The 18573-nt window shown below is 39.6% G+C and overlaps 1 protein-coding gene across 1 annotated transcript in view; it reads left to right on the plus strand.

The window, feature by feature from the left end:
- Positions 1–2318: 2318 nt before the first annotated feature.
- The window catches only part of LOC109917522 (collagen alpha-1(XIV) chain-like), a 148723-nt gene continuing 132468 nt past the window's right edge, over positions 2319–18573 (plus strand). The window contains exons 1-3 of the mRNA XM_048608374.1: positions 2319–2394; positions 10533–10637; positions 16851–16994. Coding sequence (XP_048464331.1) covers positions 2319–2394; positions 10533–10637; positions 16851–16994 — 325 coding nt within the window. The remainder of the gene's footprint in view (positions 2395–10532; positions 10638–16850; positions 16995–18573) is intronic.

The following is an 18573-nucleotide window of genomic DNA, read 5'->3' on the forward strand; positions in this document are numbered from 1 at the left end:
TGTGTATAGAATGAGCTGCCAGAGGAAGTGGTGGAGGCTGGTATGATTACATTTAAAACGCATTTGGATGGGTATATGAATAGTAAGTGTTAGGAGGGATATGAGCCAAATCCTGGCAAATGGGACTAGATTAATTTAGGGTATTTGGTCAGCCTGGACGAGTTGGACCGAAGAGTCTGTTTCCATGCTATACAGCTCTATAACTCTATGACCTGTACTGCTTGGGCTGGTAGGGCTTGACCTGCAGGAACTGACTATGGCTAAAGTCCCAGATTGGAAAGACATCGATCCCCAGATCCTGATCACGCCAAGCGCCTGAGTGACTGTGGCTAATCCCTTGACTGAAATTGGACGATGCCCCTGACTGAATGTGGCCATGCACCCTGACTGACCATAGTTCCCCCTTCACTCAACTAAGGATTACTCCCTTTGGACTTTCAGGCATGGCTATTTGGTCAAAACATGCAATGTGTTTGCTGCATAAATTGCTGGCATATGCTGTAGGTGTGCCATGATGTCACACAATGCCATATACCATCGTGTCAAGGGGTGACAAGCTGCCTGGCTTTGTCTGTTTCAAGAAAATTCACAATGAAACGTACTAAAAAGCAAGGCAGAGATTCTGTGAGCATCCAAGTAAGCACAAAATGAGTGAGTGCCAAGAAAGTGAGCTAAGAGCCCTGAGATGTATCTTGCACAGATGCATGAGATAGGTTTTTGTTCCTGCATGCAAAGCGAACTGGCAGGAGCATTGCAAATAAAGTGTTAGTGAGCTCTAAAGTGCCGAAATGAAGTGTTGAAATCCAAGATTGGCTGAACCAATGTGGTGAGGTGGGTGTTTTGCCGATGTCGACATCCGTGGACAGAGGTTGGAGGTGTTCACTGCTGATGGAGCGTAACATATAATGTTGGTCAATATGGAGTCCTGGAGAAACAACTGCTAAGCTTCATCCATCAGGGACTGCTCTGACTTTCACCTCAGGCATTGGCAAAGCCTAGTTGCTCACTGTGTGGAAGACTGTGAGTTACATTTAAATGAGGTGAGATTCGCAAATGATGAGATGTGGATAGATGAGAAATAAGGTCCTAATGCTTACTGGCGAGATTCTCATAAGCTGCTGAAACTTTGAGGTGAAAGTTGAACATTTTTTCTCAATGTTAAGAATCAGACGTTTTCGTTCTTGTCACATTCTCACTAATTTCTCACTATTGCCCACACCACATGAGAGCTGAGAAGATTCTATTTATGGAATAATGCTGATAGAGGTGTCTGCTCAGTTGTTGTGTCTGCACACATCAACACGTGATGCTTATGTTGCCACCTCACACTTGGTATGCACTACATTTGTGCTAAATCTGCTGTCTAATATGACAACATGACATCAAAAAGGAACAGCAAAGATAAGTCCAATTCAAATGAAAGTTGTTGAGATTGTAGAGAGGACAAATAATTCTGCGGAGCTAGAGAATTCAAGATATTGGAGAGAACATTATAAATTGAAGCAACTGAGGCAAATCTAGCATATGCCCACATTTGGAAAGTGTGTACGTCAATGGAAATTGCCAGAACGATGTTCAGTACTTCTGAACTCTCTGAATCTCTGGGCTGATGCAAGTAGAAAAATCCGGCATTGCAGATATCAAAGCCAGCCACAGATGCTGTACAGGGTTTAGAAGATGAGCTATTTTGTAATGTGACAGAAGACACGTAATTTTATGTGACTTTTGAAAGTAAGACGTAATTACAGAATATTTTTCTGTAACCAGTATTCAATGCATGGCGTGCAAATATGTTAGGATCTTGGCACAGAATGACATGATGTCTAACCATCCACAAACACACCATTCACTTGATTTCTAAATTTGAACCCACCGTGAGAAAGCAACATATCAGCTCCTGTCTTGTTAAGTAAGTGTGCAGTCCTGTTTTCTGTTATTAGCGACTCCATAACTTTCTCTGTTGAATTTCAAATTCAAGTCATATATATATTCGAATTAGTGTTGCAATACCGAGCACTGTTGCATTCCGCTTAGTATACCTGACAACCTCATCTCATAACCAACGCCTATTATCTTCTATAATTTGCGTCTTTTTTTTAAACCTATACCTTATTGATTTTGAATCTGCAAAGTTAGTGGATGAAAATCTCCATTTTCTGATAGCATTAAGGATTATATATTGCAAGTGACTTATTTGAAAATTCAGGTTGTATATAAATCTCTTTTATGTACCAATTATCAAGACTTACAGTCAGTTAAAAATTAATTCAGTGTATTTCCTTTCTGTGGATAGGTTTTGGTTGTTTCCTGATTTTGCCATGAAAGTACAAAAGAGCTGTGTTCTTGCCTCTGTAATCATGCTGCTTCATCTGATCAGTCGAGCAGAGGGACAAGGTACTTGTCTTATATCTATTAGAACAAAAAGTTAAACATAATTACTGTATAAATTTATTCAGAACTGACTTACCCCTATATCAGTCGTTTTCAGGTTTTTGAGATATTTTCTTTCTGTTTAAAACCTATTTGGCTTTATGGCCAATTTTCTGAGCTCCCAGGATGCCTATAGCTGTTTGCACTATGTCTGAATATTTGAACCATGAACAGGGGTAGACCACTCAGCCCTTCAAGTCTACTCTACCATTCAGTAAGATCATGGCTAATCTGGTTGTTCCACATTCCAGCCTACCCCTGATAAATTTCACCTCCTGGTTTATTAAGAACTTATCTACCTCTGCATTCCAGATATTCAAAGACTCTGCTTGTCCACAATTTGAGAAGAATAGTTTCAAAGATTCACAACCTTCTTAGAGAAAGGAAAACATCCTCTCCATATGTACCCTGCAAGATCCAGGGGATACAATCTTAACCTGTCTAACCTTTCCTCATTAGACAACCTGCCCATTCGAAGTATTAATTTAATAAACATTCCCTGAATTGTTTCCAATACATTTTATCATCCCTCTGTTAAACAAGGGGATCAATACCTTAACTATTCTGTGGAATACCATATTAAATAATTCCTTGAAAACTGTTATGAGAATTAGAGGTGCTAGTTTGATTGCATGATGTAGTTTTCCCACAATCTGACATGTATGGCATGTTTTAAAAAAAAAACTAGTCAAATTATGGACAGTTCCTATAGTTACTGATCCAGGCATTAGGTTACACTCTAGATATATGTGATACAAAGATATGATCATATACGCCATTTCCCCCCCTCCCTGTCCAATGGTAAAACCTCATTAGCTGGATGTCTCAAACCAAAACCCTGGACATATGACTGAATCTGCTGGTTTGTTTGAGCAACCTTTAATTGAACAGTTTTGACTTTTGTTTAAAAACCAAAAGAACTGCGGATGCTGTAAATCAGGAACAAAATCACAGTTGCTGGAAAATCTCAACAGGTCTGGCAGCATGTGTGAAGGAAAAAACAGAGTTAACGTTTTGGGTCCGGTGACCCTTCCTCAGAACTCAACTTTGACTTTTGTTTGTTGCTTTGCTTGTAACACCCAAATAATAAGCAACTAGGAAACAAAGCCTGTGCCTCACCCGTAAAGTGAACCAATCTTCAGCTTACAACTACTACATGTTCATCAGTAATTCAACTGCATATGCGTCCCTAAGAAAGTGACTTCTGTTCACAGTCAGCTGAAAGAACCTCAGCTGGAAATTGACTTACTGGATTCTCTAATTCATGTGAACTAATTCTCATATCTTTGCTTTTTAAGTAATCTGTAACATTTTTCTGTTCCTTTTCTTTCTTTTGTTGATGCATCTGTGTATAAATTTGTGTCATAAAACTTGAATGCTGCATACATTCAGATACAGAGCCTTTAGACATATCCTTTGATTATTTTTGTAACCTCCAACAATCTTTGTTGATTTGCTTTAGATTTGTACAGTGCATCCCTTCCTGTCGTTGTCTCTTTATCATTTCATACATAAATACTTCTCTTTTTCTTTGTCTCTACTCAGATTTACAACATCAGCTCAAATTTGATTGCTTGCTCCCACTATTTAAAAAATCCTCTCCACTTCCCTAGCTATGTGGCTTGCTTTAATACCAACTCCAGCATAATTCAAGTATAGACTATCCCAACAGTAACAGCCCCACTTTCTCCAGTACTGGTGGCGATGCCCTACAAACCACAACCTACTTCTCCCACACAGTGTTTTAAGTCACTTTTTCGTTTCTTGAATCTTATTTGCCTTCTGCCGATTTGCACATAGCTCAGGTAACGTTCCAAATTTTCTTGTTCTGCCTGTGTCGTTGGTACCTACATGGATGATAATGACTGGATCCTCCTCTTCCTACTGTAAGTTCCCAGCCTGAGCAAGTGTCCTGAGCCCTGCCAGTGAGCAAGCAACAAAGTTGTCTGAACTCATGTTCCTTCCTGCAGGAGAACAGTGTCAATCCAACTATCTGTTGTGTACTTTACTACCGCTTCATTTGAACGACTTCCTTTAAAACACTTCATGGTCAACGAGCTCATCTGCCCAGTATCCCTCACTCTCATCCAAGTAAAATGAAAGATCCTGAAACATCTTGGACAACTGCAAAGCCTGAAGTTCTTGTGCTTCTATTTTCTGGGTGCTCTTACCTGCCTAGTCACACCCAATTGTCCTGACCAGTGACCAAGTCAGAAGGTCCTGTGCAAAGCAATACAACTAAAAAGTGTATTAGCTGGAATAAATCATCCAGGCATTTTTTCCCTTCCCTGATGTGACGTGTTGTCTGTAATTCGATCTCCAGCTCAGCTTGCTACCTAAGCCATGCATAATGGCTCTTGTTTAGGGCCAGGGCCTTGGCCTATCTATCACCTAGCTATCTGGCCTTGAGCTTAGTTCTAGGACCAATCTGCCAAACTATTTATTGCCACATTGTTCACCTCCCCAATTCTTGTCTACATAAAAAAAACTCTCCAGGAAACACATGTTTCCAAGTCATAAGGTCTTTAGCATTTTTTTTGTCATTCACCTGTAGGTAAGCAAAATTTTATTGTATATGAATCATAACAGTAGACAGACCATAAGATGTAGAAGCAGAAGTAGGCCAGTCAGTCTGTTTCACCATTCAATAAGATCATGGCTTATCTGATAATCCTCAACTCTATTGACTTCTCCTGATAACCCTTGACTGTCTTACTGATTAAAAAATTGTCTTACTCAACCTTAAATATACTTAATGATCTAGCTTCAACAGTCCTCTGCGGGAAAGAATTCCACAGATTAATTCCCATCTGACAGAAGATATTCCTCTTCGTGGCCTCTTTTGCTGAGATTATGCCCTCTGGTCCTAGACATTCCCAAGGGACAGAAACCTTCCTGCATCTACCCTGTCAAGTCTCATAAGATCCTCCTTGTTTCAATAAGGTTGCTGCTCATTCTTCCAAATTCTAATGAGTACAGGCCCAGCCTACTCAACTTGTCCTCATGACATAGTCCCTTCACATCAGGTACAAAAACAAAGTTGCTGGAAAAGCTCAGCAGATCTGGCAGCATCTGTGAAGGAAAAATCAGAGTTAACATTTCAGGTCCGGTGACTCTTACTCGGAATTTCATATCTAGTATTAACCTAGTGAACCTTCTCTGGGCTGCCTCCAATGCCGGTATATCTTTCCTTAGATAAGGGACCCAAAACTGTTCACAGTATTTCAGCTATAGTCAGTCAATGTCTTATATAATTTGAACAAAACTTCCCTTCTTTATAGTCCATTTCCTTTGAAATAAAAACCAACATTCCATTTGCCTTCCCTATTAGCTGCTGAAATTAGGTGCAGGTTTTTGCAATTCATGGACAAGGACTCTCAAATCCCTTTGTTCTGCAGTCCTTCTCTATTTAAATAGTATTAAGTGTATCTATTCTTTCTTCCAAAGTGCAGACATTTTCCTTATATTGTATTGCATCTGCCAAGTTTTTGACCATTCGCTTAACCTGCTTATATTCCTCTGTAGACTCTGTTTCATCCTCACCACTTGCAGCTTTGAATGAAGTAAACTACCTTGTATTTAACAATACTCAACTTTATGACCTTAAAGACACACTTTTTTGCCTTAGGAGCAAAATAATACAATATGCATTATGCTCCAAATTTTATGAAACCATGTGTCATCCAACTTATCATTAATAACGTTGTTAGAAATCTGCCTGAGATAGTGCTCAAGGCAGATTTTAAACCTTTTATGCTGTTCTGGTGGGCTCATGTTTCCCAAAAAAAACACTAAGAAATACTTTACTATTCACTTGATATATTTTCTCTATTTTAATTCGTGTTGAATTTTTACCATATCTTCCAAGTACCATACACATCAGAGCATGGAAGCACAGTATTTCAAAAGCTTTAATTGCCCCTGAATTGCCACGTTTTGTTAAAAATCAAATATTTATGTTACACACATAAAGGAAGAAAATCTACAGGAATATCTTTCCGATCAACATAAAATTTTGATTAATTAAACACATGTTGTTTTAAAATACAAGTAGCTTCAATGATCTCTCAATCCCCATTTAGACCTTGGATTGTATAGGGACTGACCACATAGCACTAATCAGGAGAATAATATATTGTGCATGAAGTAATACAGGGCACCTTTACTTGTGTGGATCAGATGGTACAGATGATACCTGACAATGTTCAGTGCCAGGAGTGTTTGCTGTTTTCTAAAAAAAAGTTTCTAAAAAAAAATTAAAGCCAAAAAGCCCATTTTATTCTGAATCCAGTTTCCTTCTGAATTTCATGACTTAACCAAGTTCAGTCAAGTAAAATATTCTAAAGTTAAAATGGAAAATTGTACTGTTAATCACTCTTTACTTCGGTTGTCATTTTTGTGACAAATTGCAAACAAAACAGTACAAAATTTAAAGCCAAATGTATGCATGCTGCATAAGGAGTGTGACAATTGTCCACAGATAAAATTATTGTTAGTCAATGTTCAGATCTTATCATGGTATATAAGAAATCAGTGTTGGGCTTACACTTTTATATTAACAATTTGAGTATGTTAGAGTTGAATGACATCAATTGTTCATGATATCTGTGCAATATTCTCTTGTGCCGTCCCAGCCATTTAACAGCATGACAATTTCTGTATTCATGTACAGGACAAACATGTCTTATATGTGCAATATGTGCTCCTCTTTGTGATCTTCACTTTGATTCTGTTATTTGAATGTTTAGTAGATGCTGTACAGGAAACAGGAAAAATGACTAGCACTTTTGTATAAAATCTATGTTATAATTGTAGATAAAAGTGAATTTAAAGTAAATACCAGTAGTTAATTATTGGTTCCATTCAGTATTCATTTCAATGAGGAATGCTGCAACAAAGCACTTTTTAGATCAACTGACCCAGCATATGCCTTTCTTCTTACGTTCTAGTTTCAATATTACAAAAATAATACCAGCAAATGCTAATGAGGTTTATAAAGGTTGAAGCCTTCATTACAGAACAAAATGTAGTCATTCTGGGCAGACCAGTCTTGAGCAGCACAGCTGTTACACTTGGAAGAGATTTGTGGCTGTTAATCATTATCTGCAGTGATAAAGATGCTATTGTTATTTACAGTACAGTATTATATTGTAGGGGCTTTAACTTATTTCTTTAGTAATAAGACATCAGTAAAATTAAAAACATCATGAATGAAGTACAGAAAATATTAGACATACATGACAGAATGTATCTTACTAGAAATCAGCTAAGTATAATTTTTGTGTAGTTTCACGGAAGGTTTCCCTTTGTGACACTGCGCAGGTTTTCTGTGCTATCATCGCAAATTCATTTCACTAACTATGTACTATGGCCCTATGGTGCCCTGCTCATTTATGCTAGTTTGATTCTCTCACCAAAGGCAGAAGTACTTGTCACTGTCAGGACATCTCAGGATCACTGGCATTGGTGCCTTGTGTAAAAGACCATTGTGCATCTAGTCAAATACTCAGTAGTGGTTTGTAACATCTCCCCCAGACAACTGGTGCCCCACATTATGGACAGGGACCTGCAGATCCTGGTGGATGGGGCAGCATGGTGGAGAGCCGTCTTCTTCTCTGAGGACCAGCAGAGAAGGCAGTGAACACCCAGATCCTGCCGACCTGGTCTGAAGTTGGCAGCTGGTCAGTGCAATCTCTGTGGTCCAGTGAAATGCACAGCAGTACCACACAAAGGTCAATGACCTTGTCCACTCTGTCAGAGAAAGTGCTGTCTCCTTTACCTCATGCTTTCTTTACCTCACCTTCTATTCTATATCACACTCACTCTATCTCTGTTACTGCGCCCAATTTCCACCAAGGCTTCTGCTCTACCTCTCCCACTATTGCATGCAAACATCTTCCTTCACTCACTCTCTGAAACTCCTGTCCCCCACCCTACTAACTCTGCTGTACCTCCTCACTCCCTTGGGTCACTTCACCACTTTTTCCCCATGTCACTGTGCCACCCACTTTTACCTCACTCAGTCCCATCTTTCCTTTCATTCCAGAAGAAGATCGTCCATAACAGGACCTAAGGAGGGGGTAAACTGCGAAGCTGCCTAAAGCATCCCCCCACCAGCATAGATATCGAGATCTCAGAGGATACATTAGCCAGATTAGTGAGGATGTGAGGACCCCATGGTGTCAGCAAATCGTGACTTCATTGCCTGCACTTACAGACATGGGAGCAGCCGGCAGGTTTGTCAGGAGCGCAGGCAACCTGTGACAAAGTTTGCAGCACTACAGTAACACTACTGAGACCCTGCTGGATAGGGTGGGACTGGTATGTCCAGCCAGGTCCAGCAGGCTCAGAGTTTGCTAGATAGGTCTCAGCACCAACAGCAAGGCAACAAGATGTGAGGACCCTCACTGCAGGTGGCCAATCCTAGAGACAGTGATGCCAGTAGACATGGAGCCAGAGGAGCAACCACATACGGGCCTCCATGAAGTCTCCTCTCAGGACACTACAGAGGTGGCTCAGCCTTCCACTACAACCTGCCTGCATCCCCCAACCCCCTGACCTGCCATCCTTAGCCCTGTGGAAGGTCAAATGAAAGACGGTGCTTCTGTTACTGGGCAGGACATGCTTAGCATGACTGGGCCCTCTAGACATGAACACTCCCAGGGTCACCTAACCAAAACTCCAAGCAGTCACAAATTGACTGAGCACAAAGAAAGAAAGTGAGGATACCTGAGATGCACACTGGCCCAGTTCATGAGTTGGGTACTCTAAGTGTCCTGGCAGCAACATCTTAATGAGAGCTGCCAATGCAGTCTAAAGGGCCAAATTGAAGTGCAGAGTTGAATCGGAGATGTGCCTTGATGATCACAGTGAGGTAGGTACCTATCAGATGCCAGTGTTCATGGGCATGCGGTTTGTGCAGTCACTGCCCATGGAATGTGTTAGATGTCCAAGATGAAGGTTTGGAAGAGCAAGCAGCTAGCTGGAGTCTCCAGGTAACTGCTCTAAATTGGGAATTCTCAACATCTAGTTTCTATCTGGATGTAGAATGGGAGTCTGTGTATTAATGAGGCGAGATTTGGTTATAATGAAGCTATTAATAATAATAATCCAGGATCAAAAGTCTCTCAGTGTTCACAAGCAAGATTCTTGACTTGCTGATTAACGCTTGATTAGACATGAGACTTTTTGCTCTCAGTGTTGAAAATGTTCTAGCTCTACATCTTGTCAATTTCACAACTTTCCCACAATGGCCTGTTTTCATTTGAAAGAAAATTAAAAGAGGAAGGTAACCACACATATGCAATGCTACAGCAGAGTTAGTGGAGGAACAAGTTAAATCAGAGAGCGATAGTAAGAACTGTCGCTGCTGGAGTCAGAGATAACACTGTGTGGAGCTGGAGGAGTACAACAGGCCAGACAGCATCAGAGGAGCAGGAAATTTGATGTTTTGGGTCAGGACCCTTCTTCAGAAAGTTTTGGTATATACTCCCTCACTCGAATTGCAGTGGGTAAGATTCAAACTAGTGCTCAAAAGGAAATTGGATAAAAACTTTAAGACAAAGGAAAGCAGGGAAAGATCAGGTAGAGGGGAGGAGATGAAGGGACTAACTACATTTCTCTTGGAGAAAACCGATGCAGGTTCGAAACACAGATTGACCTTCTTCTAAGCTGCACCATTCCATTCTGTTTGACCCAAAAGTGGGAACAGGAGAAGCTCAGGGCCTATCTTTTCTGTCCCTTGCTCCACACTTTGGAGCACTTCATCATTTACAAATTATCTTTGTTTCCTTACTAATCTTTGCCATCATATCATGTTGGAACTTAATGCCCAAGCACTGAAAACTTACTAAATAAGAAATAGGAGTAACTTGCCTCATAGCTTTCAAAATGTCCAGCCCTCCTACAAGTGCAGTGTGGTATAGGTGAATACAGTCCCACGTTTATGCAACATTACACACTTCTGAACTCTAGACTCATCCTCATGCTATATTAATATTTATTCAAACAACATTCAATCCTCACCATTTCTTTACATCTTTGAACATAGTTATATATTTGCTTTAAATAGCTTATTTTAATTATGTTGTTCCTACATTCAGGTAGATTGAAATTGACTGTTCTGTCTGAAGACAGACTGCAGATGAAATGGAAAGAGGTTGATGGAAACAAACAGGGGTATAAAGTACGAGTAAAGCCGTCAGCAGGTAAGGGGAATTTTGTTTTTACGCTGGTAGAAAGTAACCTCTACATATGCATTTTTACAGCTTTCAAATCTACCTCTCCTGATAATGATGACTGATGCTGGGATAGAGAAGCCTGGGTCCCAGCAGCGCTTAAGCATCTCACTCAAGTGACCATTCTTCATGTGCAGGACTCGGCAGTGAATGCCGGTCAGATGTTTGGCCATGGAGTGTTGGGGAGATGTGGCCATTAATCATCCAAAATCTATTCTCATCTCATGTTGATGTATCGTTGTCTCCAACTGTTTGCCCTATCCTCTGGGCCATGGACTTCTGTTCACCTATGCTTTTGGGCAGTGTACTGCAGAGCATTGCCATTGCCTTTTGCGGGGTGGCTGACCAGGAAACTGCCTGCCATCAGGCACATAGGAAAAATTTACAAGCTGATAATCAACTTTTTTGGCTAAGTTGTGAATCCAGTCCTGGGTTGGGACTCAAAGCACCACAAGGCACTCATACAAAAAAAAGTATCCAGTGACTTTTGTAATTCAGGTCAATAGAGAACAGCTAGGACTGGCAATATTTTCTGACCTTCTCTGGCCTACCTTAGGGATGCTAAAGTCAATTATAACATTCTGACCTGATGAAATCAATTAACAACAACAAGTAGTGAGTGAACTAGTGAATGACCCTTCTGGGATACGTGTCGTAGAATTACACGAAATCATGTAAGCACTGTAAGATTGGTAAAGTTAGATCACATGGGATTCAGCGTGAGCTTGCCAATTGGATACAAAATTGGCTTAATGGCAGGAGACAGAGTAGTGGTGGAGGGTTGTTCCAGACTGGAGGTCTGTGACCAGCGGTGTTGCGCAGGGATTGGTGCTGGGTCCACTTTTGTTTGTCATTTACAGAAATGATTCAGATGAGAATATAGAAGGCATGGTTAGTAAGTTTGTGGATGACACCAAAATTGGTGGTATAGTGGACAATGAAGAAGGTTATCTAAGATTACAAAGAGATCTTAATCAACTGGGCGAATGGGATGAGGAGTGGCACATGGAGTTTAATTTGGATAATGTGTGGTATTGCATTTTGGTAAAACAAACAAGGGAAGGGCTTGTACAATTAAAAGTAGAGCCTTGGGTAGTGTTGCATAACAGAGAGACTTAGGGATTCAGGTACATAATTTTTTTGAAGTTTGTGTCACTTGTAAACAGAATGGTTAAGAGGCTTTTAGCACACTGGCCTTCATTGCTCAGATCTTTTGAGTATAGAAGTTGGGAAGTCATGTTGAGGTTGTACAGGACATTGTTGAGGCCTCTTCTGGAGTACTGTGTACAGTTCTGATAGCCCTGTTATAGGACAAATAATATTAAGCTAGAGAGGGTTCAGAAAAGATTTACAAGGATGTTGCTAGGAATGGAGAGTTTGTGTTATAAGGAAAGGCTGGATAGGCTGGGACATATTTCACTGGAGCTTAGGAGGTTGGGGGTGACCTAATAGAGGTTTATAAAATCATGAGCGGTATAGATAAGGTGACTGGCAGGTGTCTGAACTCTGTGGTGAGGGATTTCAGGACTAGGAAGCATATTTTTGAGGTGAGAGGAGAAAGTTGTAAAAAAGTTATGAGGGGCATTTTTTTTTAACACAGAGTGGTTTGTGTGTGGAATGAACTTCGAGAGGAAATGGTGGACGCGGGTACAGTTACAACATTTAAAAGACATTTTGATAAGTACACAAATAAGAAATGTTTGGTTGGATATGGACCAAGTGCAAGCAGCTAGGATTAGTTTAGGTTGGGATTATGGTCGGCATGGACTCGTTGGACAGAAGTGTCTGTTTCCATGCTGTATGACTCTATGACACTGAGCCAACAATGAAACTAAGGTCTTTCGTTTCCTGCCCAAAGGCAGGAATTACCTACCATCTCCCTCATGGATAGTGTAAAAGCTTGTCCACCTGGAATGAGGAGTTATTATACCTTGTACTGTTGGCACCAATCTGATCCACAATGGCTGTTCAGCCAACTGAACTAACCAACCCTTCCAACCCCACCCCAAAGGAGCCTTAATTTCCATGACAACAGTCACTTTCCTGTACAAGCATCTTGTAGCCTGGAGCTATTGATAGGAATAGTAGAGTCTCCAATTTATATCTATCAGACGGCTGACCATGAATCTCATCTGCTGTTACCACCTGCTTTCATTAATGTACACTTTTGTCACATGTTGGAAAGAATTATGCTTTGTTACTCAACCTGTTCATCTGCAGTGTGAATGCACCTTTTTTGAGCATCTGAGTTCTGGAGTGGGACGAACCCAGATGTTCTAGCTCTGAGATGCGGGCACTGGCACTGCACCACATGAGCTTTGCAAAGGTTTTCATACCAAGTTAAATTGCATTAATATTCTCTGGGCTTTCACTCATTTACAAGAATTGAGAAGTTTCTTCAGCAGTATTTTATTGTCTAGTACAAGGAGAGCTGAATCAGTGTAGGAATTCTCCCTTTGACAGCTTAACTTTAATTTCACTTCTTTAAACTGGGAGGGCATCCTCACTGACATTAATGAAAGAATAAAAACACACAAGTTGTTTGCAGTTTAAGCAGATAGATGGAGTGACAGAAACCAAACCCAAGCATGTGTCTAAATAAAAAGAAAAAGCTGCACATGCTGGAAGCATTTTTATGTGTAAAGATAAAAGGCAGACTATTGTTTGCCATATAGGAGTCTTCCTGGTCATTTGTTCCCCCTACTTGCTATTTTTCTCTGTTTTATTTTCAGTTATGAAATTTCTAAGGCATCTAAATTTTCGGACTATCCTTACAGTTTCTATGGGGAAAAAATGTCTGGCAGACAATTTTAGAATATCTTATTTAAATATGTAAATTTTCAATATAATGTTTCCATTTTCTGCTAGTAATACCTGAAAATTGTGATGGGTAATTTCCTTAATGGGACATTGGACCAGTTTGTGAATTTAAATTCTGAACAATTTTTGTGGGATGAGGTGATGTGGAGTTTGTTGGATTTTAATCTAACTTTTGCCATCTCTACTTCTCCATTCTGTGTTCCTTGTTACTTCTTTGGAGGTAATCTATTTCACAATCTTCTGTAGTGGTATAAGTGAGCCATGCCTTATTGGTGGCCAACAACCTCTGGTTACTCACATTTTCTCTTTTGCCCATTGGTTAGCTGCAGCTGTTGCCATTGCTGAAGCCTGTCCCAGGCAGATAACTGACTGATGGTTTGTAGGCTCAAGTCTTAAAATATCGTGCTCCCCAAAGTTAAATTAGCAAATGCAGTTAAATCGCCCAACCTTGCCCTGGCCCAAAACGCACTCAGAGATACAAACACTTTGATGACTAGCTTCATGTCTGTACTTAACTGCTCTTCTGTCTTTTACTGCTCAGCTCTCCCCACCCACACATCCCTCCTTGCCCCCATCCCCAAATTCCTGGCCCTGTCTCCGTACCTTCTTTACTAGCTCTGTAATTAACTCCCCACACATAAAAGAGTGATAACCTGGTAGTAAGCATTGTTACCACTGTTGACAATGGAAAGTATAGCACCAGCGTGCTGTTTGTTACCTTCAGTGACAGGGTCGAGCCCATCAAAACTAAAATACAAACTTCAGTAGGAGGGGATAGGGTTTGATATCTTTAATATTTGTTATCTTTAGCTTCCTTTTCTCTGAAAAACATCAGCTGTTTCTCTGTAGCAGCAGCAAATGATATCATTTAAAACAGCTAAATGTGGGATTTCTCAATATTTACTGAATTTGATTAACTTATATTTCAACTTAGCCACTTCTCTTTCCTATCTGCAACATAACACGACAGAGTTTGTTGGTTCACTTTAACAATTAGTAAGTTAACATTATACTTCCTCACTCTGGGGTGTATATGATCAATGGGTGGACGTTCCTCCGAGTTTTGTGGTCAACAGAGTATTTCTATTCAACAATGCTAGAATTTAAGACAAACATTGAAAAGTTGGTCTGATAGCAGAGTATATCCTGGTGTTATCACAAATATCAGCTTTATCATTTAGCATCAGCTTGAACTTCCTTCAGAATACCAATCAGCCAGTTGCAGAAAAGTACAGAATTGGAAATTCTAGTACTGGTTTGCAGTTATGTAATCTCACAATTATTAATTTCATTATTGATTTAGTCTTCTCATCCATAATTCTGCTGCCTCCTTCCAAATGTTTACAAAGTCCTGGTTACCCCTCAGACCTGTGTTCACTGACCTTCAATAGCAACTGATCTACCAATGAAAACATTCATCCACATATTTAATTCCCAACCTGTTCAACGTAACAGCAAATAACACAATTGAATGGAACAATCCAATTTTTCACAATTTATTTATATTAGATTAGTCTATATTTTCAAAGTAGTTCCATGCTTTTTTTTCTTATCCATCTGTCCTGATCTCTGTAATCTCTTCCAACACTGCACTTGTGCTTCTTCCACTTTCAATACCCTATTATTGATCGCTATCATAAGTTGACAGGTTTTCATTTTACAGAATGTGCTCCCTGTAAAGTTTACAATTTGGGTTCAGTTTCATTCTAATTGTGTGAATGGTAACGTTTATGGAGACTGGCGCAAACGTCAGTGGCAAAGCAGGATTTGTAGCCAAGGTATCAAACCATGGAATTTGCTTTCTAACTCTCTCCATCTTTAAGATGCTCCAGCCAAATCTTTGGCCTCAGTCCTAATGCTTCCTGCTTAAATTCAGTGTCAGTTTGTGTCTGATTATGCTCTTGTGAAATGCCTTGGACAATTTAAAAGTACCATTTAAATTTAATTTGCTGGTGTTTTTAAATTGTTACTGAAAATAATGAGATTGCACTTACATTTGAGCTGAGAATTTACAGTTTTGCTGTCTGAATAAAGACTGGTTTTGGCAACTTACCTGCAAGAAGCTGTCATGTTGACATAGCACTTCTAAATCAAAGCTATTGAAGGGTTCAACATCAAAGTGTCTTAGGAATTGTAATGAAATTAGCTTCTGTAATAAAAAAATTTTCTCAATCAGTATTCTTTTGTACATAAAAAACTGCAACAATTATATTCTCAAGAATCGAACATCTTGATGCCAAGTATTCCGATTTTGTTAACAAATTAATCATTGAGAAAAACAGACATTTCCCTGTTTTTCATTAAAAGAAGAATTTCACCCCATAAATATGTTCCTGAAGCATTTTAGTTTAAAGTAACTGTTCCATTTTTTAAACATGAGGTCAGTTACAAGTTGTATTCCTGTGTATGTCTGAGGAGTTGATGCATGCAAAAAAAAATGCAAACCTGACTTGAATATCTTTAGTATCAAATATGTTCCCTGGCCAGTTGCCAAAATAGTACTACGTGTCTGTACAGATTAGTTACTATAGAAAATACATGAATATGCTGATGGAAGAGTGCCAATTTTTTTAAGTGCTTTTGTTGATTGATAAAATGGTCAAACTTTGATGGTTTGCTCCTTCAAAGGATCATCTGATAGAATAGCTCTACATCCACAGCAACCTGCGTATTTGCTAACAATTACAAACCACTCGTTGAGTGCAGTATTGTTATGCTCACCTACACCAATATTTATTTATTACATCTTCAAAAGTAGCAGTTACTATTCCAACTATGGCAGTTTGTGGTAGTGAACAATGTCCACCAGGAGTGGAGTCTGACAAAATAATGGCTTATTCTCAGCTTATTTACTTTTGAATCAGTTGTTCAGCTGTCCATCCCATTGGCAGCTGATAACACGGCATGGTGCTGATTTCTCTACACCTGCATGATACTGACTTACTACTTTAATTCTGCAGCTTTCCACTTCATTGTTTTTCTAAACATTGCTATGAAGTGCCAGTTAATCAATACTTCAACAATGAAAGGTACATACATATAAAGTATGCTAATCTCAACTGATCTTTCAAATTTTGCCTTCAAAGCTGATGAATAAACCATTAATGTTACAGAATTTTTCAACTATTATTCATCACAAATTCAAATTGTTTACTAAATTTGCTGTCGTGTAAGAGTCCTTCAGAAGAAAGGTATTCAAGATGATATTTCACGGTTTGTGCTTTAAAGAGGCTGAAGCTGGAAAGTTGCTCTAGAATGCTAGTAGAGAAAAGTAAGGAGCCTTGATTTCATTTGGTAATGGCAAATGCCTCAGTCCGTAACCATTATGATACTTTTGTATATTTTGCTGTGTTTATTTCACAGGTGCCTTGGACCGGGAAATAATCTTGAAGACAAATATAGCAAAAGCAACGGTTGTTGGTCTTTCTCCCACTCAAGAGTACACACTGCAAATATTGCTCTTAAATGGAACACGGGAACATCATTATGCCAAAAGGAAATTCATTTGTAAGAATATAGTTTGCAAAATCCAATTGTGTTCTAGCCCTTTTCTACACTCTGATCAGTGGAACAGTCGAAACTGAAATATACGTAAATATTTTCTTTCTGAAAGAGTCAACAACAGATCTTTTTACTTATTTATGAGATATGGGCCAGCATTTATATCCCATTCCTAATTGCCCTTCAGAAGTTGGTGGTAAGCTGCCTTCTTAACAACTGCAATCCATTTAGTCTAAGCAGACCCACAAAGGTGAGAGAGGGAGTTCCAAGATTTTGACCCAGTGACATTAAAGGAACAGTGACATATTTCCAACTCAGGATGCTGAATGCGTTGAAGGAGAACTTGTTGTTGGTGGTGTTCTCATGTATCTGCTGCCCTTGCCCTTTCAGATAGTAGATGTCATGGGTTTGGAAGGTGCTCCCCAAGGTACCTTGATGAATTTCTGCAGTGCATCTTGTAGATAATACACATTGCTACTACTGAGCATCGATGGTGGAGAGAGTGAATATGAATGTGGTACCCAACCAAGTGGGCTGCTTTGTCCTGGATGGTGTCAAGCTTCTTGAGTGTTGTTGGAGTTGCACCCATCCAGAAATGTGGGTAGTATTCTTTCACACTCCTGATTTGTGCCTTGTAGTTAGTAGATAAGCTTTGAGGAGTTAGGAGGTGAATTACTCACTGCAGGATTCCTAGCATCTGACCTACTTTTGTAGCCATGGTATTTATATGACTACTTCAGATTAGTTTCTGGACAATGGTGAACCCCAGGATGTTGATAGAATTTTCTCAATCAGTATTCTTTTATAGTGTAGGATTGAGCAATGGTGATGCCATTGCATCTCAAGTGATGATTCATGGATTCTCTCTTGTTGAAGATCGCATAAAGGCCACATCCTATAATTTTTCTTTATTTTGGATTGTGGATCAAAGTGGGAAAAATAGGTTTGCTTTAAATCATGAACAATGGAACAAGCTGTTACACTTTTAAAAACATGCTACTAGAACTCATTCAGTAAGTTGCGTTCACACGGTTGCTTTGCCCAAGTCATGCAGGAAGATGCCTAATTCACCGTAGCACCTTGGATGTATGTACAGAGCAAATGTTGTTCAGAGACAGATTGCTGATTGGTTTTTGCAATCAAGACCCAGTTGTGGAGGATAGGAGTCATCAAAATGACAACAACTTTCCGATTCACCATTGGGCAGGTGCACAGAGAGTGCGTGAAAAATACAGGGCAGCGCAGAGAAAGGGTCTCTCAATCTCTTTCTCTCTCTGCTGAAGTAAAATTTGGAAGATAGTTAGCTATTCTCCCTCATCAGTTGTTGTAAACTGTTGCCTTTTACCAGTGACTGAATGACTGAACATATAGTGTGGCAATTTCTCTGTGTCTGCATTCAAGATCTGAAGGATCTCAATAAAGAATAAGAAACTCAGAGATCAGAAGGATCTGGGAAGCAAAAGCCAGCCTCATTGAATCCTATGGATTGATGCCATTGAACCATGTTTCCTCTTATCTTTTCCTTTTTCCCATAACAGTCATATTTGTTTGTCTGTAGCTGTCTGTATGTGTATATAGGGATTTA

This window comes from Rhincodon typus, chromosome 19, assembly GCF_021869965.1.
Source record: "Rhincodon typus isolate 14 chromosome 19, sRhiTyp1.1, whole genome shotgun sequence".
Classification (NCBI taxonomy): Eukaryota; Metazoa; Chordata; class Chondrichthyes; order Orectolobiformes; family Rhincodontidae; genus Rhincodon; species Rhincodon typus.